We start from the raw sequence: 23,165 nt of genomic DNA on the forward strand, positions 1-23,165 counted from the left end.
CACTCCTGCACCTATCCTACAGCCCATAACTGGTCCCCAATATCCCTTCCCCCCCATGTCCTCTTCATATGGGCCTGTTAATGACGCCACTGTAGGCTGATCCCCCTGCGTCGAATGAGGTGTTCCTTTTGCTCCCTTGGGAGAGCCTTCATGAAGACATCAGAAAGGTTGTTGGATAGTACATCAGCTCATGATGTCGTTGATGATGAGCTCCCGTACGAAGTGGTAATGGACTTTGATGTGCTTCATCCGTGCATGAAAGACATCATTCTTCGCAATGGCTATGCAACTCTAGTTGTTGCACATGACCACCGTTGCCTCCTCTTGAGTCACATCCATATCCTCAAGTATCCACCTAAGCCATAACGCCTCACATGCTGCAATGCAAGCAGCTTGGTACTACGTCTCTGTGGAAGAAAGGGCAATTGAGGGCAATTGAGGGTTGTTTCTTGGTCAGCCAAGAAATGGCGCTTGCTGCAAGCACAAAACAGTACCCTGAGGTCGAACGCTTGGTGTTGCTGTCACCTGCCCAATCCAAGTCATAGAATCTACCTAACTCAATCCTAGTGTACAGCACTAGGGCCCATAAATAAGGGCTGGACTCCCCGGAAGGTCTTTATTGCAATAGAAAATACTTTGAACAACTGGCTCTGAGAAGAGCACGAAGCTGAGTACAACTTTTTTCAATTCGTCTAAGAGGCCTGGGGCCTTTCTTTTATAGACTAGGCCCAATAAAAAGCTATGACCTGCTTTCTAAAAGCTACTTTTGTTGGATAGGTCACCTCCCCATCTGTAAGCCCCCAAATGAGGAGAGCATGGGGGAGGGTGACCTAGGGCAAGGTATGCCCAGAGAAAGGGGATAGCCACTGTATGGATCAGTAGGGGCTGCTGCAGGGCAGAGTACGGAGGGTGTGCAGACCCGGGACTGGTGGCGTGCAACTGTACGGAGCAGTACGGGGCTGGAGAATGGGCACCCAGGAGGTCAGGAGCAGCAGCAAATAGGGCTGCAAGGGACTGACCCTGGGAGGGCATATTTATAGCCCATATCCGACAGCCAGGCAGGCCTGCATAGGGGTTGGGACCCTGCCTTGAAGTGAGGGCCAAAGCCCTAGTTTTGTGGGCCAGAGGCCCTAGTTATGAGGGCCCTTTTAGGGCAGTTTTATAGCAGCCTGGCCGGCCTGTTTGGGTCAGCCAGTTTGAGGCTGCTGGTTGGTTGGTTCTGGAGGGCCTTGTGCCCTATATAAGGAGGGCCTTTGTGCCCTCACATCTCATTCTCTGAAGCAGCCCTCTGACAAAAGACAGGAGCAGCAAGAAGGCAAGCCTTGGGCCTATCCACAGGAGGTGAAGGTGACCCTGAAGGAGCTGAGCTTGAGTGGCAGCCCACCTAGGCTGGTTTCCAGACAGCAAGGTGGAGAGGATCGTTCTGGACGGATAGTCTATAGAAGCTCGAGGTGGAGCACACGGGCTCGAGTCTAGAGATAGCCAGCAGATAGGAGAAGTACCTTGTGGTAAGATTAGAGGACCACACCACCATTGGTGGGACTCTGGATCTCTCTCTTTTGTATTGTGTCCATAGCTTTGGACGGAAATATATTGTTTTGGTGGTTTCTCTATCTGGCTGGTTCATTATCTATTGATGAGTCAGACATCTATTTTATGCACATAAGTTAAGAAGTTTGTGATTCCACATGCCACATCACACTGTGTGAGCTCCTGGGCATTACTATCAATCTTCTGCTATGTGTACCCTCTGTTGGGTCATTTCTAACAACTTTTACATAAAAGCCTAGCTTTTTAGGCTTTCTTTTTTAATGTGGTGCTTTTCGTGCCTTTTTTTAAATCTCGTGGGCCCTCCTTTTATAAGGCGCTCTCTTGTCCATGCTGTTAGACCTTGTGGGACTTGCTATATGCTTTTCTCCCCACTCTTGGATCCTTTTTGCAGTCTCTTAGGTCCTACACATTGCACAAACAAGCTCCAACACTTTAACCCATCAGGGGTTAGCAAAATGCATGCATTCCTAGTTCTTGGACTAATCGTAGTCCCTTGTGGGCGTCCTCACAGTTCTCTTTTACCAATGCAAAGCAAAAGTAAAACAAAAAACTTATTCTTAGTTAACCAAAGTCAACATTCTTTGACTGAAGTTAATAATAATAAAGATTATACTTTATTTCTTGAGAGAAGCACCAAATGGTGACATCCCCTCGGCTTTTAATCAGTTGCTCCCAACTGAAAAGCTTCCTGATACAAGTGTAAAACTTGAGGATATTTTGAAAAGACGTCCTCATCTATGTTTCAAGAAGCATTTTTTCGAACAATTTTTGCCAAATAATTTTTATGATGATGTTCATACAACTTGGGAGTGTGTATCCATGACAGCTACAGATACAGTTGAGACTTAAACCAGAAGTTCTTTTCAGCCTACCTCCAGATTACTCCCTTCAAGGAAATTTCAGAATAGGCAAAGATGCAAATATACCGGGCTGGTCTGCATCCAAGTATTCACACTCAAGTGAGCATTGAATGCAAGACAAAGCTGCGAGATTCGATGCACTCAGCCCTAGTACTTGAGGAAACGAAGAAAGATTTGCTACGGACAATAGTTGCCTCAAAAAGCAACGATGGAGACACCTTCAAAAGGAACATGACCCTGGCATTTCAAGGACAAAGACGGCTCCAGTTTCAAAAGCCGAGGGGTCATTTGAAACCCTACAAAGGGAAGTCAAAGTTTTCACTAGAGCAAACAAAGGCCTTTTAAAAGGAGGGCATATTTTGTTTGAGAGAGAGAGAGAGAGAGGGGGTGAACCCGAAGTGGAAGTGAATCCTATCGAGAAAGAAATTTTTTAGTTTCTTGATTCTTTTAAAGACTGTTTTCTAGATCCTCTAGCTTCCTCCTGAGCGGCGAGAAGATCATTTCAAAGAGCTCCTTCCAAGAAGTGAGCCTCCGAATTGGCCACTTTATCGCGTGAGCACTGAGAGCAGCACATAACAAAGAAATCATGACACAGGTACATGATTTACTTTCTAAAGGACTCATCACACCCAGTTCCTCACCCTTCTGTTCACTTGTGCCCCTAATTCAAAAGAAAGATGGCTCCTATCGTATGTGTGTGGATTATGGAGCCCTCAACAAAATGACAGTCAAGATTAGGTTTCCGATCCCTCACATAGATGATATCTTGGACAGATCAAAAGGGGCCACGATCATTAGTCGCATTGATTTGAAAAGTGGGTACCATGAGATAAGGATCCATCCTTAGGATGCTCATAAGACATCTTTTCATACCACTTCCGGATTGTGCGAGTTCTTGGTGATGCCCTTTGGGTTAACCAAAGGGCACCAACCATTTTCAATTACAAGATGGATAGGATTTTTGGACCATACAAACATTTCATAGGTACTTTCTTCGATGATATCTTGGTCTTTAACTTGGCCACCATGTTCCAAGGACTTCAAATCACAAGCTTTTTATAAATGGCAAGAAGAGCGAGTTTTTCCTTGATGAGATCCACTACCTCGGGCACATTACCTCTAAAGAAGGGATTCGGATGAATCCTACAAAGATAAAAGCCATACAAGAATGGCCAGAGCTTACCTCGGTACATGAAGTACATAGCTTCCTTGGTCTTTGCTTCTATTACAGAGCCTTGTTACATGATTTGACCATATAAGAATGGCTAGAGCTTTACCTCGATACATGAAGTACATAGCTTCCTTGGTTTCTCCTTCTATCATAGAGCCCCGTTACATGGTTTGACCAAAAAACCGGTAGTCTTCATATGGGGAGAACGGCAAAGAATAGCTTTCAATACCCTTAAGAGAAGCTAACAACCAAGCCGATTCTAGTTGTTCCAGATCTACACAAGTAGTTTGATGTGGATTGTGATGCATGTGGAGAGTGTGTAGGAGCTGCCCTTCACTAGGATGGTCGAGTGATAGACTATCATGAGATTGAAGCTGCACTATGTTGTGTTTTTAGAGAATGAGTTGGGCATGTTCATGGACTTATCTAGGTATATGCTTCTGGACTTATCTAGGTATATGCTTCTGGATGTCATAGTAGCTAGTCCTTGCTGTGCGTGATGGAGTTTATCGCTTTCAACCTTATGAGTGACTATCATGAGATTGCAACTGCACTATGTTGTGTTTTTAGAGGATGAGTTTGGGCATGTTCCTGGACTCATCTAGGTATGTATACTGACTCTCCCTCATCCATGCTCATATTGAAGAGCTGGTCCTTAGGGGGTTCACTAGGGCTTGCTGCCCTGCCTTCTCTGGCCTTTCTCCAGTCCCTATTTGCTGCTGTCCTGCAGCGCAGAAGTGGTCCCCAATATTAGTCCCCCCAGTCATATGCCCCCCATGTCCTCCCCATATGGGGGCTCATAGGTGGGGGGGGGAGAAGAAGAAGAAGAAGAATATATTATCGTCCTCTGAAGACCAAAACCGGCCTATGGGACCTGAGCAATACAATATCACAAGTACATGAAAGCTCCTCCCGAAGATGGGAGGGTGGAAAGAGAAACCACCTTCTAGGATTCAGGTGGATTCCTATGCTTGAAGAGCTTATACACAAATGTTCCTAAAGCTGAAGGTGACCCTTTATGCAGCAAATCAGCCAGTTTGTTATGTCCCTCAAGGAGGTGATTGAACTCTTCCCTAATGTGTGCATAGTGAGGGCATATCATTACCATGTGTTCTTCTGTTTCAACCATACCTTGATCACATAGTTGGCATATTCTACTCTCCCTTGGCATCTTTTTCCATCCCCCTGTTTCTATTTGCAGCTGGTGTGATCGGGTGCGAAGTGAGGCTAAAGCCCTCCGTTTATGCACTGCTATAGGTGTACATATGTACTTCTGCGTTGTTGTCTCCCTTCCTGTATAAATTGACCAATATTCGGGGTTGATATATGTGCGATAGTACTCAAATTTATCTTTGTTTTCTGCTGTTTGCCATTTCCTGTGTAGTGCATTCAGCAGGTCATAATGAAAAGCCTCTTCATCAATCTCCTCTGAAGAGTAGTTTAAATACTCTTCTACTTCCCACTTCTTGAACCATTTTTTTAGGTCCTGTGCCCATCCGGATGTCAAAATCTTGCCCTTGTTTGTCTTTTGAAGCTTCTGACTTTCATTCCATGCTCTCTTTGGTAGCCTTTCATTATCCATGCACTTGACCTTTGTGATGTATCTGAGTACTCTCTTCAGAGCATGTAGCTCTATGGGTATACATCCTGTCTCTAGGAGTAACAAAGAGTATGGTGTAGTAGCCTTGATGCCCAGGTGCCTCCTAATGAAAGACTTTTGCATTTTCTCTATCTCATTCCACGTTGATGGAGATATACTCCCACCCCATACCTCTACTCCGTAGAGTACTGTCTGTATCACATATGCCCCAAAGATCATATTTCGTACTTGCCACCTTCTCGTATTGCTATTGTTGCACTCATTTTCAAATTGGAAGTATTTTGCCCATCCTGCATCAAGTCTCCGTTGCACACAGCTGTTCCATCTATTATTGGCGGGGATTTCAATACCCAAGTATTTGAATGAGTGCACTGTCTCAATGGGTTGTCCTTTATATAAGATTTGGAGGGGGCTGCTTGGCTGTATAGTCTTGACTATCATGAGTTTAGTTTTGTTGACATTAATAGCCATCCCACTCTCTGCACAAAATATGCTGAAGATATCCATCATTTTTTGCATCTTACTTTCACTATCAGTGAAAACAACCACATCATCTGCGTAAAGAAGCAACCAAATCACGAGACCTGCTAGATGAGGGCTGTATAACTCATCTTTACATGCTTCTTCATTCACCAACTCCTCAAGTCTATCAATGCATAGGCCGAACAAAGTGGGTGAGAGCGGACATCCTTGTTTTACCCCCATATTACTATAGAACTCTTGTGACATCCCATCCTTACATTTTAGTTGACATTTTACTTTCTCATAAAGTCTAAAGACAGCAAACCTTATTTCCTCGGGCACCCCTATGCATTCCATTCTCTCCCATAGCACATCCCTAGGCACTGTATCAAATGCCTTCTTAAAGTCAATGAAACAACAGAAGAGTGGCTTCCCCTTGAGGCGGCTTTCCTCCATCAAAACTCGAAGAGTGACTAGGTGATCCACTGTACAGTGTTTTGGTCTGAAACCAGCTTGTCCCATTGCTCTTTTATTTTCTTTCTCTGCCCAAGCACTCAATTTTGCCTCTACTATTGTGCTATATAGTTTGGCTAGAGTGGAACATACCATAATTGTTCTGTAATTTGTTAATTGATTGCGGTCACCCCCTTTGTAGATTGGTTTGATCCAATTCTCTTGCCATTCTGTTGGGAAACCATTCATCAAAGCCTGATTTAGTGCCATTGCTATGTGCCTTTGCGTGTGCTCATTGGTCCACTTAATGAGTTCAGCCACTAGGTGTAGAGTGTCTGCTGCCTTTCCATTTACCATTTTCTTGAGGCCATCTTGTACATCTTTCAATGAGAAAAGACCCTGAGTATTACTGCTGAGAGGTATGCTCACCATGGGCCGAGCCTTGGGATGTGTGTAGAGCTGTTGAGCATATTCCAGCATCTGTGTTTCTGTAAAATCTCCCATAATGTCATTTGACCTTTGTTTAATTCCTTTCCATGCTCTTCTAGGATGCTTGATAAAATCAATTGCATCAGTCCATTCCTTGTTCACAATATGTGCACGTCTTTTTTTACGTGTAAGTGCATGGAGCTGTTTCTCAGCTGCTCTTTTCTCATCCCCCATTGGGATCCCCTTTAGTGCATTCCTAGCTGCCTTGCACTCAGCATCAAACCAAACATTGTATGGTAGCCCTTTCTTGCATTCTTTATTGCTCTTTTTGTACCCCAAAACTGACTTGGCTGTAGTGAGAATAGCATTTTTCAATTCTGTCCACCCAATTTTCTGTTTTCCCAGCAGACACGTCTCTAGAGTTTCAGCGTACTCCACCTTCTTTGCCTCATTTATATGATAGTTGCCTTCAACTGTTTTGCGCTCTTCTAAAGTTGCCTTGGCAAGTAATATATTAAGCTCCACATATAGTGGTGTGTGATCTGAATCAGGGGACTTTGAGCCAAGTGAGAAATTGTGAATGAGATGGCAAGCTTCCAAACCAATCAATGCATAGTCGATCACACTAGCCCCTCCACTGGCAGGGAAACAAGTAGGGGTATTTGATTTTGGGAAAAGGGCTGTGCCATTCACCACCAACATGTGCATTCCATTCATCAATTGCTCCAATGCCCTACCATGTGCATTCACTTCCTTATCCTTCGAGCATCTACACCAAATGGGGTCAATGTCTATCTCATGTTCCTTGATGTATTCTTGCTGAGTGGGATAGTGAAACTGTAGATCTCCTATCCGTGCATTGAAATCACCAATGAGCAAAACATTTCCTTTTTTGTTGAACATAGCTATATCCAAGCACAGGTCTCCAAGTGGCTGGGTTGGGTCAACCTCATGTCTTTGGTAGAGGGGAGATTCTCTATGAGGAATGTAGCACCCTGCAATGTAAAGTGGTGAGTGCATTCCTTTTACCATGATCCATATGAAGCGTTTGTGGATGTCATCTTTGGCTATGGAAATCATGTCTTGTATATGCTCCTTGTATATGCATGCTACCCCTCCTTGCCCTCGTAGGCCAACTTGCTTTTGCCAGATGGAGTGCACCACGTATCCATTAATTTTAGGAATTCTGCATATGTCCCTTTCCCAAGTCTCTGCGAGAAAAATAATGTCTGCATCATGCATAACTTCATTCAATCCAGCCCCTTTATGCCAAGGGAAACCTCTACAATTCCAAAACATGATCTTCAACTTCTTTTGGGTTCCATAGGCCGCGTGTTCCTAGAGGGCCTGTTCAGCTCCTTGCTCTTTTTTTTTTATTCGGGCCTCATACATACGTCTCCTTTCTTCTTGCTGCTTGGGGGTGCGGTCTTCTGTCACGTAGAAAGATGTTCCCTTTAAGTAAATCTTGCTGCTGTCCAAAATGATTTCTCTCTTGCACGGGTCAAGCATGGTGCAAACAATTGCTCGCTGACTCGAATTTTCATCTCTCTTTCTCCCTACTCTGTGTGCCCCAAAGACCACAACCTCTTGCATGGCAAAGTGCTCCACAAAAAAGTCCCCTACATCCTTTGCAAGTGAGAGGGGTGTTTCCTTTTCTTTTTCTACTAGACCTCGTATGACAATGTTCTGTGATCTTTTTTCTCTCTCTCTATACTCATCAACATCTATCTTATCTTCTGATTTTTTCCCCTTGTCTAGATGTGCATCTGGCGAGGCATGTCCATTTACTATATTTGCCCATGTCACTGAGGTGTTTGTCTGTGGCTTGCATTCTATTTGAGGCTGTGGTGCCGTATTTTCTTTCATCTTTTCCAAAGTCTGTTCCAGCTCACATAATTTTTCCTCTTGACTGATATTTTTTTCCTCCAAACTGTTTATGGAGCTCTCTTGCATGGCCACCTTTTGCTCCAAATCTTTATTTCTGTACTGTAAGTGTTGGCACTTCAAAGAGAGTGCATGTATCTCTTGCTGTTGGCGATCCAATGTGCTTTGCAAAGCTGTTAGAAACGCCCAAATTCCAGATTCATTAGGAAAATTGTCTATTGTAGCTCCTTGCACTGACATGAGCGGGGCTGCTAAAATGTTTCCTTGAACAGGAATAAAAGGGACTGCTTGTCCATCTAAAATGGTGGGGGGTGGCTCATCTCCGACTGTCATTTGCAGAGTACCTGTTTTAGTTGGTGTTAGAGAAAAAGAGTTTTTCATACTTGTACTTCCTGCAGAGCTCTTCGTCATTGGAGTGGAGGCTGCTGCCAAACCACTCCTGTTGACTCTTTTGTTGAGAGTGTTGGACGCCAGGATGAAGACTGGCGACGCGCGCGATAGAAAACAGGTGCACCTGATATCACAACAGCATGCTATGTGCTGGGGCGTAAAGGGATCTTGACGGCCAACCGCGTTGGAGTTTTACCCCCTTTCGGCGCTGATGGTGGCCTCAGATTTTTGATCTGAATTGAGCAACTACCTGGAACTTCTTTCGCGATCGCCGCGCGCGGCAAATAACAGGAGCCACCGGGTACACAGCAGGGCTAGAGATGGGGGACGCAGAAGGATCCTGACGGTCAACCGCGTTGGGGTTTTACCCTCCATTCGGAGCTGTTGGTGCAGTCCAAATCGCCATCAGAGAGAGAGAGGAAGGGGGGGGGCAGGTTAGGAAGGGAGGGGGCGGGGGGGATGGAGAGAGAGAGAGAGAGAGAATTAGCATCTGTGAAAGACCAAAGGGTCTATGATACTGAAGAAAAACGTGATACAATAGAAGCTAAGGGGTGGGGCCACAAAAGCGGGCATGCACACCTAGTGCTGACGTTCCAGATGAGAATATCAATAGAGATAAATATATCGCGCTGTCTCCATGGGAGAGCACACAAAAGACTCAAGACTATCCGTGTGAGAACCAAAACGAAAGCACCAGAGGAGGGGGAGGGATCTTCTTCTTTTCCGGGTCAAAAAGGTGATATGCCTTGGATCCTTTAGTGTATCCCACAAAGACACATCTTTGGCTATGGGGATCAAGCTTTGTCCGCTCATCTTTATGCACATGCACATATGCTTTAGAACCGAAAACGCGTAAATGAGATATTGTGGGCTTCTTACCATAGTAAGCTTCATATGGAGTGTTGTCATCAACAGCCTTGGTCTTGGTTCTGTTGAGGATGTGAACGGTAGTGTTCACGGCTTCACCCTAGTAGGCTTTCGAGATATTCCTCCCTCGCAACATGGTTAACCCTATCTCTGTGATGGTCCTGTGCTTCCTCTGAGCAACTCCATTCTGTTGAGATGTGCGAGCTGTCTCTTGATCCCGTGCTTCTTGCAAAATCCATTGAACTCAGTAGAAGTGAACTCCCCCCCTTTGTCCGTGCAGAAGGCTTTGATTACCTCCCCGCTCTCCTTCTCTACCTGGGCCTTCCAATCTTTGAATTTCTCATAAGCCTGAGACTTCTTAGCCAGGCAGAATACCCACATCATGCGACTGAAATTATCCACTAATGAAAGAGAATACTACGAACTTGCAAATGAATTTGTCGATATTGGGCCGCAGATGTCGGCGTGAACCAACTCGAGCGGCTTCTTGGCCCGTGATGAGGCCTCCTGTGGAAACTTGTCCCTGTGTTGCTTGCCTTCCACGCAAGCCCTGCAAACATGATCATTGCCTGCAATCGGTGGAAGTCCATCCACCATCTTTGTCTTTTGCATCTCGGCAAGAGTGCCATAGTTGACGTGACCGAACTGCTCATGTCACAAGTTGGATCTGCCATGGTCCCCGTTCACCAACAGAGCGTTGAGGTGATATAGCCCGTGCTCCTGGACACCTTGAGCCACCACCTGTCCATTTGCCTTGGATGTGACAGTGACTTTGCCGTTGTCGAATAAGACCGACATATTGTGCTTGTCCATCTGATTGACAAACAAAAGGTTTTTGCACAAATTTAGCACATATAGTACACCGGAAATCAGCTCCTTGTTTCTGCAGTCGTGATGAAGGGAATACTACCAACACCCTTCACAGGGCATGACCGATTATCCCCCACAGTGACCTTGGAATTGGGATGCGTACCTATGGGTTTGAACCACTCCTTGTTGGACATGTGCTTTGAAGCTCCATTGTCCACATACCAACCTTCCTCTCCTTCACTGACTGTGTAAGCGGAGCGGCACTCAGTGATGATGAAGAGAGCTAGGTCGTGACGTTTACCAATTTGGTCTTTGGCTCCTCCTTGGACTTGGACTCCTCCTTGAGATCCGCCTTTTTCTTGCGGCACTCTTTAGCAGAATGACTAAGCTTCTCACAGTAGAAGCACTTCATTTGGGGTCTCGTCCGATTGAGTAACTAGTTTTTCTCGAGCCTCTTCTTGCAATGGTGAAGGGCCAAGCTCCTTGAAGGTGAGAGACTTGGTCCTGTCGTGCAGTGACTGTTGGAAAGGTCACCTCCCCATCTATAAGCCCCCAAATGAGGAGAGCATGGGGGAGGGAGACCTAGGGCAGAAGTTGCCCAAAGAGATCAACAATGTACGGAGTACGGAACAGTACGGCGCTGCATACGTGGCTGGAGAGAGCCTGGCAGAGGGCAGAACCAGCAGGGAGAACAGGCGCTGACATGGCGGGGGATGGGGCAGTACATGGCAGTCCATATGGAGGGCTGGTTGGGCTGGGCAAAGCCAGCCAACCAGGCCCTATCTAGGGCTGGCCAAGGGCTCAGCCCCTGCATAGAATCAAGGGCCAGCAAGCCCTGGAAAAGAGAGCCCAGGAGGGCGATTTTGTGGGGCCAGTAAAGGGCCCTATTGGGGCTGGTTGGGCTGAGCCAACCAGGTGGGTTGGGCCAGCCAACCTGGTCTGTCCAGTCGGCCCAGATTGGGACAGACTGGTCGGTTTTCTCAGCAGGCCTGAGGGCCTATCTAAGGAGAGGCTCTTGGCCTCATTCATTATCCAGCAGCCAGCAGTTCCAGGGCAGAAAGGAGCAGCAGGAAGCCTACTCTCTGGGCCTATCTACAGGAGGTGAGAGAGTGCAACAGGTGCTGCAGATTTACCGCTAGGGAGAGGCTGTGGCTGTCTTCTAGGGCAGCAAGGTGCTGAGATCATCATACCTTCTGGAGCAGCCATTCACAAGCAGGTTGGAGCAGTGGAACAGGGACCTGTGTGCTGCAGACAAAGCTTGGCAGGGGCTGCCCACCTAGGCTGATTCACAGGCAGTAAGGTGGAGAAGAACACACTGGACGGAAAGTCTACTTACGTTCAAGGTGGAGCACCCGGCCTCGAGTCTAGAAAGAAAGAAAGAAAGAAAGGTTATTAAAGTCTTCGGAAGACCGATGGGTCTATGAGACTGTGAAAATCCTGATACAACGAGCTGTGGTAGTGGAGCTACTAAACGAGCGTCCATATCAATGCAAAATGCAAAAATGCAGAATGGCAGTACTAAGTCCTAAGTACAACATAGCCATGTCGATGGTTGGCTATATATATCAATCTCAGCATTATCATCAATATCATCATCATCCCCAGCAATAGCAAGATATCAGGATGGATGAGGCAGTGGAGGCATGACGTCGGCAATAGAGTGTTGTCGGCCACTCGAAGGTGCGGTCCTGGCACGTCTCCTAGTCGTAGAGATAACTGGATGATAGGAGAAGGACCTTGTGGTAAGATTAGAGGACCACACCATTGGTGGGACTCTGGATCTATCTCTTTTGTATCGTGTCCATAGTTTTGGACGGAAATATATTATTTTGGTGGTTTCTCTATCTGGCTGGTTCATTGTCTATTGATGAGTCTGCACATCTATTTTATGCACATAAGTTAAGAAGTTTGTGATTCCACATCCCACACCACACTGTGTGAGCTCCTGGGCATTACTATAAGTCTTCCGCTGGGTGTACCCTCTGTTGGGTCATTTCTAACATGGTATCAGAGCCCAAGTAGGAGGCTCACAGGTGTGGGAGCCTGGAGGCACGGACCTTGCTGAAGGACAACCCTGATTCAGAAGCTCTTGGGAATCGACTTCCACGACTGGAGGATTGTGCCCTTGCGAGAAAGAGGGTGACTCAGGTTAGGTTTAGTCAGGAGCGTTTAAAGTTCGCAGTCCAGGTTATCTGGAGATGTACTTTTGTTACAGACCTTGCCAAAGGAAGGATGGGTTGAAACAAACCCTCAGAGCATGGTGCCTGGAAGACTCCAGGTTGTTCACTCATTATGAGGGGGACAACTAGAATATTGTGACGGCTGGATTGCTCGAGTTCGAAGGTGGGAACGTGACTGAAGGAGGTGGTGTTAGGAGGTGCTACTAGAGATGGACCTGTGTACCAGGATGGTGTGCGGAAGCGGAACCGGACCTGGTGGAGTAGGAGCCACTGGATGAAAAGTTAGGAAAAGATTTCGACACCGAAAGGTTCAAGAGGACTACGATTATGGAGTTACTGGAGCATCTTCATCGACGTGTTGGCATTGGGCTGAGATGTGTTGGTGAGAGGGGGTGTTGAAAAGGTCACCTCCCCATCTGTAAGCCCCCAAATGAGGAGAGCATGGGGGAGGGAGACCTACGGCAGAAGTTGCCCAAAGAGAGATTACCTGGATGTGTGGATCTGGGACAGATCTGGAGCATTCATGGTTGGCAGGGTGTCCCAGGTAAAAGGTGCGATGACATCAGTAATGTATGGAACAGTATGGCGCTGCATACATGGCTGTAGAGAGCCTGGCAGAGGGCAGAACCAGCAGGGAGAACAGGTGCTGACATGGCGGGGGATGGGGCAGTACATGGCAGTCCATATGGATGGCTGGTTGGCTGGCAAAGACAGCCAACCAGGCCCTATCTAGGGCTGGCCAAGGGCTCAGCCCCTGCATAGAATCGAGGGCCAACAAGCCCTGGAAAAGAGAGCCCAGGAGGGCGATTTTGTGGGGCCAGTAAAGGGCCCTATTGGGGCTGGTTGGGCTGAGCCAACCAGGTGGGTTGGGCCAGCCAACCTGGTCTGTCCAGTTGGCCCAGATTGGGACAGACTGGTCAGTTTTCTCAGCAGGCCTGAGGGCCTATATAAGGAGAGGCTCTTGGCCTCATTCATTATCCAGCAGCCAGCAGTTCCAGGGCAGAAAGGAGCAGCAGGAAGCCTACTCTCTGGGCCTATCTACAAGAGGTGAGAGAGTGCAACAGGTGCTGCAGACTTAGCTCTAGGGAGAGGCTGGACCTTGGCGGTCTTCTAGGGCAGCAAGGTGCTGAGATCATCATACCTTCTGGAGCAGCCATTCACAAGCAGGTTGGAGCAGTGGAACAGGGACTTGTGTGCTGCAGACAAATCTTGGCAGGGGCTGCCCACCTAGGCTGATTCACAGGCAGTAAGGTGGAGAAGAACACACTGGACGGAAAGTCTACTTAAGCTCGAGGTGGAGCACACGGGCTCGAGTCTAGAGATAACTGGCTGACAGGAGAAGGACCTTGTGGTAAGATCAGAGGACCACACCATTGGTGGGACTCTGGATCTATCTCTTTTGTATTGTGTCCATAGTTTTGGACGGAAATATATTATTTTGGTGGTTTCTCTATGTGGCTGGTTCATTGTCTATTGATGAGTCTACACATCTATTTTATGCACATAAGTTAAGAAGTTTGTGATTCCACATCTCACACCACGTTGTGTGAGCTCCTGGGCATTACTATAAGTCTTCCGTTGTGTGTATCCTCTGTCGGGTCATTTCTAATAGTGACCGTCACGAAACTCTTAAAATTGCGAGGTAGCTTGTGTAAAGTCAACAATGCTAGATGACTTGAGTCTACCTTCTGACCAACTGCCAGAGCTGGTCCCTTACCACCTTGACTTTTGTCAGATGGTCATGAACATTGTCAATCATGTCTAGATTGTACAGTTAATGTTGGAGCATCAAAACAGGATAGCCCACGCCTCTATAGACGTCTCAGTCATCTGGATGTGCGGAAAAACAGAGTCCGCCGTGATCCCAATGATTAATGCTAGGGAGTGGGTATCTTTCTCTTCCCAATTCTCAAGCTCTTCTCCATCTATTGGAATGAAAATCTTCCCCTTGCTGTCCAGCATATGTTCTGGCTTTGCCTCCACCCCTGTTGTCAACTTGCACAACATCTGAGCCTTCACCTTCCAGATTGGGTAGTTCGACCCGTCTAGTTTCCCTGACTCTTCGAAGTTTGGGATGGTGAATGAGAGGAATCTGGAGGAGGAGGAAGGAAGAGAAGGGGCTGAAGAGGCAACATTAGAATCCTTGTCCTCCATCCTTGCTGTAACAAAGAACAACAAACTGTAAACTGAATTTGCAGTGGAGAACTTGACCACGCATCAAACCTGAGTGTTGATTGGAGTCGCCTACTTGCTGAGGTACGGTGATCTAGATCTGTAAACCTTGCTTTGATACCATGTTGGAATTAGAGGATAGAATCACTCACACCTCACTCTCAATCTAGCTCATACAACACTCAAAGAGACGGATAGAGAGATAGCAAAAACTCAGATATATTCCTCCACAATAGTCGGTAGAAAAAAGCTCAAAAGATGAGCGTATACAATAGCCAAGTGAAGCTGTCCAAGATGCTGAGCCTACTCCTCTCCTTGCGTGCTTGCCTATGCAAGGCTTTTTGTGCAGGTGATGAGAAATGAGGGGGGGAGAGGGGGCCTTTTATAGGCTCATTGCTGGGCTGAAGAAAACCAACCAGCAGGGGGTCGGCCCCTTGCTTGCAGCACCGACTTCAAGGGCCCCTCCACCGACTAGGCTGGCTGGTTGGCTTGAGCTAGGCCTATAAATAGGCCCATGTGCCCAGAACATGGGCTGCTGATGCAGACCGTAGGCCCTGCCAATACTTGCTCCATGAGTCGTGTAGAAGGCCGCGCCAATCTTCCGTGCTGCCCGGGCTCCAGCTAGGTGGTTCTCTACCCTTTTCTTCCCCTATCCCCCTATAGTCTCTTGTCCCCTTGTCCCCTCAAAACGTAGGCTCACAGGTGGGGCAGTGACTTTTCTAACAGATCGTAATTAGTGTGCCAATTTGTCATCTAACCATTTGACCATCTTAATCTCCACAAGCATTTGTAGCTTGAACGAAGAGATTTTGGACTACCTTTTGATTAGCCTTTCTCCTTTAGTGCTAGCCTTCGTCATGGTTGAGTTTGCCCTTCACCTCCGGAGTGCTGATAGAAACTGAGTACGAAGACTTTGTATAAATGGATGTGTGGGTGTGTAGATTTGTATGTGTGAGTGCAGACTGTTGGGCGTTGATGACGTCAATGGGGATGCTATAGTAGCTAGTCCTTGCTATGCGTGATGGGGTTTATGGTTTTCAACCTTATGAGTCATTTAATGCATTTAAGACCCATAGCCTTAGACCCATCTAGTCCGTGCCATGTCACCCTCATCAAGGACCTTGACATTAATTTCTTTGACCATATGCATGAAACGCTAATACAACAATTAGTCCTCTAAAGGAAAATGTCCACTAACCCCTCCGAGGTCAAGTTATCTCAACTTGAGCATAACATTCCTTCCCTCTTCAGGCATCAGCGTCCTCGATGATAAAAACTGGGAATGCTCTCCGCATTTGGTACACGTATTCCCAAGTAGCCTCAGATAGAGGTAAACCATGCCATGCAACCAACACCGTGGGTATCTATCAATTGCGAGCACTTTCTAATACCGTGAAACTCATATTATGCATAATGCATGACAACGCATCAGCAACTTTGTTCTCCTTCCCTCTTTGGTACCGAATCGTTAAGTTAAACTCCTGCACGAGTTCTCCTACCTAGCTTGGCGGCCTCTCAAGTCAGGTTGTTTGCAAAAATGTTTCAAAGTATCATGATCAAGATCAACATAAAACTTTGATCCATACAAATAATGTCTCCATGTTTTCAAAGCATGGGCAACGGCATACAACTCTAATTCATGAGTTTGCCAATTTCGTTAAAAGAGAGAAAGCTTCTTGCTTTCAAAGGCTACCGGCCTTCCCTCTTGGAGGAGAACTACTCCTATTGCAATGCCACTCGCGTCGGTTTCTATGAAAAACGGTTTCTAAGGATCGACTATTTTTAACACTGGTCCGGAGACCACAGCTTGTTTTATGGTGTTAAAACGTCCTTGTTGACTCTAACCTCAGCTCTGTCCCCATATAAAAGGTACTTTATCTGAGGTCAAATCAATCAATCGCGATACTATCTTGGAATATCCTTTGATTTGCCTTCCATAAAATTGGACAAATCCTAAAAATGATCGCAAAGTGGTCAAACGCTAAGGCATAGGCCAAGTCAGTATCATCGGCCACTTTCTTTGGAACCATTTCCACCCCCTCGAGAGTAATAATGATTTCTAAATATTCAAGTCTCACCATGCACAGCACAGTTTTCTTTTTATTTACATACAGACTGGCTTTCCTCAAAGTACTGAACACTATTCTCAAGTATTTGTGATGCTCAGCAATACTTTTGCTGAAAACAAGAAAGTTCAATCTTATGTTGAACATTCTGCTCTGGAGATAACCCATAAGGCAACTCATCCCTAAAACAGTCAGAGAACTCCTCTGCCATTTGACCAACCAATTTGGCCATCTCCCCATCTTGGGTAACATCAGTGCTAGCCGATGACCATCAATCGGCTCTACCGACGCTGTACAAAGAAACAAAAACTCTTCTTGAGTTTTTCGAACTTCCGTTACGGAAACTAACAGTCCCTGAGAATCCCTTTCACCTCATAAAACATACAGCACATCATTCATCTTGAACTGATAAATGTGCTTTTTCCAATCCATGGCTGGATTCTTACTAGAATGTCAAGCCTTACCCAGGGCTATATCTACGTGAGCAAGCCTTGTCATTTCGAAATCAAGCTTCTCCGCATAGTCTTGAATTCGAATATCCAATTGGGTAACCGTTTGGTCAAATATTTCAGTTGAACTTCTATCTGTCATCCTGACTGTATATACCTAGATGAATCCAGGAACATTCCCAAACTCATCCTCTAAAAACACAACATAGTGCATATTCAATCTCACGATAGTTTCAATCTTGACTGTATATGCATAGTCAGATGGGCTAGAATTTAATTTCAGCCTCTTAACAAGCTTCGAGTTAATTACATTGTGCGTTGACACTGAGTCAAAAAACACAATGGCGTCATGATTGGCTACTTGTCCCTTCATCTTAATTAACTCCATGTCGTTAAAGGCTATATACCCTGTTGCTATGGGCTTTGATAAGATATTATTAAGTGCACTGTTTACTAGTCTAGCAACAAACACACATAACAAAACATGTACTGACCTTTGAGAAGATCCCACTAGCTGAATTTGCATATGTTATACTCTGGGACTTTCCTCCATCTCCATGTCGCATTCTAAGATCACCATCTCAACCATCCGACAATCCTTGTTTCGTGGACAATCTTTCCACTGATGATACTGAAGGCATACAAAACACAAACTTTTGCTCTAGGGTCAAAGAAGATTTTGACCAAGCCCAGGCTGTCATTGGTGTTACTTTTCTTTCACTCCAATGGTGGTACTTGGTTTAGAAGGAGTCTCAACTGGCTTCGCCTGCTTAGCTTGGCCACTAGGTTGTGACTAACCCATTTCTTCTTAAACCCAGGTTTCTTCGAGTACTCATGCCGAGTCCCAACCTACACAAACCCACTAGGGTTGTTTCCTTTGGCATCCTCATAGTTCAAGGCTATGGCAATGGCTTCATCTAACATGTTCGCATACTTAGCCCAAATTCCATCTTCATCCAATCGTTCAGTCCGAAGATAAATTATTTTACCTGTACCGACTGAGGTAGAGGTTCATAAACTTTCATTACACTTTCTCTAAACTTATCAGTGTATTCAGCCACTGAAAAATTTCTCTGACGAAGGTTTCTATATTGATCCCAAGCTCAGAATGCTTCATCACAAGGCAAAAAGTGTTTTCTAAATCCTTGCTTGAACCCCTCCCAAGTAGTGGATGCTACTCCATCCTTCTACTGTTTTTTCCACCATCTATCTGATGTCTCGTTAAACATGTCGGTGGCCTCACAGATTTTCTTCATATCATTCCTAATTTCACAAATGACGAAAGCCTCATCCCATTTGTGTAACCAAGTCTCTATGATATCGTAACTACGGTCAGACATCCGACCAGAATACTTTTATTGCCTATAATTGGCAATATTAGGCACCTTAGCCCTCCGAGGCTCGACCGTATGAACACTGGTTTCAAGCTCCATTAGAGCTTTACCTTTCTTCTCATGAGATTGTCTAGTAGACATACTGTGAACCATTTTTCCCAAGCTCGGATTGCCCTTCATTTGCTTGCAGTTGTTGCGCCTAAATTTGTTGCAAGGCATCTTTCAATAATGCAATTCTACCAAACAGTGTATAGTTTGCTAGGCACGACACCTGCAGGGTCAGCCGAACTCCCAACTCTACGGGATCCACCCTAGAAGCTTCTTCTTTAACTAACATTTAGGTCAATTGGTTTGTTTTTTTTTTAACACACCTGAATTGTATCTACAATCGAAAGTCCAACTCCCAAAAGTACAGCTAGTCAGGCATATATCAAACTACAAACCAAAACCGCTTTTCCCTATGCTAGGGAAACTCCTGCAATCTCAGAAACCTCAAATCCTAAGGCAAAATGAATTAACATATACCAAAACTGATATTAAAAAGCATAGAAAACTCCCTGGTGATTCATGTTGCATGGAGAGATCAATTTGTCCCTACAAGCCACACCAATACGTATTTATGACCTGCCTTGTGACCACGAACATGCGGGATTGTCTACCCCTTCCCACGAGCTCACGCACCAACAAAACAAAGCACGCGCAGTGCTTCTCCAAAACCCAGTTAAGTTCTTGGTCCAACCAACTGTGAGCAAGGAAACACATGTAAACCTATACGTAACCCTTGTACAATCTTCTCGTTACTTGCAACCGTCATTCATATCACCATCAAAGTGAACGAGCTCTATACTCCAAGGCTTTCTCCAATGAGACGTCAACGTATGATTCCTACGTGCGTTCACAATACCTATGACTAAGCCTTCAAAAGTTATTGTCTACTATCTGCATAGCACTCGCCAATAACCAAGGCCTCCAAATAACACACGCAAGTCCCGTGACGGCACAGTAGCCCTCTGCATGCAGTCATAAACTCCGACCTCCTCGCTTGTGAAGGGAGCCACTATGAGGTCTGAGTCATTGTGAAAGCAGCTGTCACACACGTGTGCTGCTATGCTGAGCGGCCATGCGAAAGCTTACTGCGGTCGTCGACTAACCAACAAGGATCCGTAGTGTACTGCTCGTCAACGCTCAGTATTATCCACTCCTGCAGGCTAGCTTTGCCATCTCTCTCTCTCTCTCTCTCTCTCTCTCTCTCTCTCTCTCTCTCTCTCTCTGTGTGTGCAGATCGCTTCGGATAAGCCAAAATTGGCTTCTTGGCATTGTTGCTACGAAGTAAAAAACTCCCATCTCCCTCTCTGTATAAGCCATCCTTCCCCACCAAGTTTTGTAAAACACGCGTGGGTCTTGGTGGTTGAGGCTCTGGTTTGTGTCGTAAGTGTGTGTGTGTTCGATCCCTACGGATTGCTTTGGATAAGCCAAAATTGGCTTCCTGGCATTGTTGCTACGAAGTAAAAAACTCCCATCTCTCTCTCTCTCTCTCTCTCTCTCTCTCTCTCTCTAAACTACTAGCTGATGCAAGTAGGCCTTGTGGAACCCACTATGCGAAAGCATGACAATTGGGAAGGATGAGGCCAATGAACTGTGGGATTTAGAGACATTAGGCAGATGTCTTAAAGAATATTAGCATTAAATGGGACCCAAATCTATATCGCAATTTGACAGCCCTGTAGATGCAACAGCAATTAGTATGCCTTCAGCAGGTGGCCACAGTCAGGGACAGGGAAATGGGTACTTTAAAAGGGAGATAGTGCAAGGCATTAGACCAGCAAATGAAGTAAAATAAATTGCAATCCCAGTGCCACGGCACGTGTATGAGGTCATGTCATGCAGAACTGTGGCATGATGTGCCACCCAAGCTTGTTTTCCTGCAATTTCAAACATGGTGTGAGTCTAAGGCACTTTCAATGCAGTGGTTTTCTGCAAATTTAAAAATGTTGCAAATTTTAAGGGCCTTTTGCCAAAAAGGGGCCACTTCTCTCTTTGCTAAGAGTCCTATCCAGGTTTGTAGAGCTAACTCTAATCATAAAGGGGGCAAAACATTACGGTCACATGGGTCTAATCTCTGGCTGGCAAGATAAGACCTGAAACCAATTCTTTTCAAAAGTTAACAAAGCACAGAATCTCAGACTGGACAAGCACATAATATCAAAGCCAAAAAGTCCCTCCATATACCTTATGTAGATGGGAACCAGCCCATCAGTTTTAGGTAGGTCTTTAAAATGCTCCAGCACATGCATGGCTGCAGCTCCATACTTGGGATCACCAGAAACCTCACTCAGATAACCGAATTCCAGTTGCAACGTCGTGACCTCTGATGTGCTACTTGCCCCTCCGTCACTGCCCGCAGGGTGAGCTGTCGCTGAGCTGAGCACTACATCTGAGTAAGGAATTGCGGTAGGGCTGGATGTGAAGGCAGACATAAGGCGATCAGCAAGATCTTTTGCTATCTCTAAGTATACTCCGGAATTGTGAACACCGGCCACTTGTAGCTTGATGTTCTCCTCCCGCTCAGTATTTGTTCCATTGCCACCACTCAAATGATAAGCGCTCAACAGCCCACCTAAAACACGAATTGTGGTCTCAAAGAGATTTACTTGGCCTTTTGTCTTAATGCGAGCAGGTAGTTCTTTCTCTATCCAGTCTCTGGCCTCATCTACCACATCATCAAGACCCATTATCATAGCCGTATCAAGTGCATCAACAATTGTGGCACCCAAGCCCCCCAAATCGTCTCTTCCTGCCTGTCTGACTGGCATCAGCTCATCATGACCCATCGCAAACTTTTTATAGCCATTCCAAGCGTGTCTAAAAGCCTCAGCCACCTTGACTTGCCTGTTCTCCCACAAAAAATCTTCCGGTATTCTCTTTTTTATAATATCCGTATGATCTATGCCAAGAGTCTTATTTGATGACGCTTTCAGAGAAGAATCGCCATCAAAAAACTTCCAGCGCGGAGGAAGCCGGGGTGGTTTCCTTAAGGAACTTAACAATGATGGCTTCTCCTGGATTCCCTCTGTGATCAAACTCTCCTTCCCATCTGATCCGTGCAAACCGCGATTTGGCAACGCTTTGAACGTTTTTGTTGAAGCTGAGGAATGCAAATACGTGAGATAGAGCAATCCCACTACCATTAGAAGTGCCAAAATCTGTCCAACACCAAAAGATCCGCATTTCCATCGAATGCCGCTGGTAAGCACTGATCGAATCATCATCTGCAGCAAGATTTACAGAATAAAATCATGCCCCCTTCTAGTTCACACAGCTAACCCTTCGTTCCTACGCGTGAAGTTATGGATGACCAGCCCTAATGTATGCTTGCCCACCCTCGCTACTTAACACGGTCATCCTTTTTTTTACAGAGAACCGTCAAGAAGCAGTCCTCTAAGCCAATAACACCGGCATTCTGACAGCAAGACTTTATTTTGTTTACCCACAAATCATCAGATTTTATTTCGGGTATGCGACGATAGGCAAGTCACTCTGTCACAGCAGAACAGTCTTTTCTCACGACGCGTGCCTATCCCGGAGAGCAGACGACAGAAAATTTAGCTGCAAGATGCGCGAAAGTAAAGTCTGATCCAAACGAAAAGGGCCGATTTGGCGGGGAAATGAAAGGAGCAAAGGAAGGAAGGGTACCTGGAGATGGGAACGGCGCCGAACTTTATTGTTATCATAGACGAGATCGTTGCGGGTGGAAGGAAGCATGGTGGGAGAAGGGGGGGTAGGAGAGGAGATGGAGATCGATGGGGAGGAGACTCGATCGATCGATGGATGAAGAAGGAAGAGGAGAAGAAATGTTTTAGAAGAGCGGCCTATTCTACAGTAGAACAACGCGCTTCAGTAGTTGGCTTTAACTTTTTCTCACTCTCACGGTCAAAGTTCAAACCTTGGTTCACACTGCCTTCCTTTCGGTCAACCACCACCTTACCACACTCACTTCTCCCGATTCCACATTTGACACCATTGGGAACATCCCTACCACTAGCCCTCCTCTCTCCTCTTCCATAGTCTGTGCCCCTTTGCGAGGACACGTGTGTATCCGCTCTTCGTGGCTCTTCGATCGCGGGGAAGAGTTGCTCTTCTATAGAGGGGAAGAGCACTAGCACCGTTATGCTCTTCTATAGCCTGTGCACCGTTGCGAGGATAGGTGTGTATGCACTCTAGTAGCACCATGCTCCTTCCTATCTCCACCGTTAAAGGAGCGGTGTGTGTGAGCTCTTCGTGCAGCATTGCCGGCTCTTCGATGAGCAAATTGCCGGTTCATCAGTCCCACGGTGCAGTGCTCTGGGCCGCACGCACAAGCTATTTGTTGGTGGTGGGAGGTGAAACTTGGAGTCTCTTGTCAGATCTCCTCGTTTTTTAAGCTTCCACAAATTGCACGTAGGACCTTAGTGGATGAGAGTATCTCTAAGGATGGCTACGATAAAGAG

The 23,165-nt window shown here is 46.0% G+C and overlaps 1 protein-coding gene across 1 annotated transcript in view; it reads right to left on the reverse strand.

The window, feature by feature from the left end:
• MNS3 (alpha-mannosidase 3) overlaps window positions 1–22,532 on the reverse strand; it is a 42,442-nt gene extending 19,910 nt beyond the window's left edge. The window contains exons 1-2 of the mRNA XM_087377304.1: window positions 22,372–22,532; window positions 20,908–21,947 (exon numbers count right to left, since the gene is read on the reverse strand). Of these exons, the coding sequence (XP_087233430.1) occupies window positions 20,908–21,947; window positions 22,372–22,440 (1,109 nt within the window). The 5' untranslated portion in view covers window positions 22,441–22,532. The remainder of the gene's footprint in view (window positions 1–20,907; window positions 21,948–22,371) is intronic.
• Window positions 22,533–23,165: the final 633 nt, after the last annotated feature.

The sequence above is a fragment of the Dipteris shenzhenensis genome, chromosome 7 (assembly GCF_047967505.1).
Source record: "Dipteris shenzhenensis isolate YYH24624 ecotype China chromosome 7, Dip_SZ_1.0, whole genome shotgun sequence".
Classification (NCBI taxonomy): Eukaryota; Viridiplantae; Streptophyta; class Polypodiopsida; order Gleicheniales; family Dipteridaceae; genus Dipteris; species Dipteris shenzhenensis.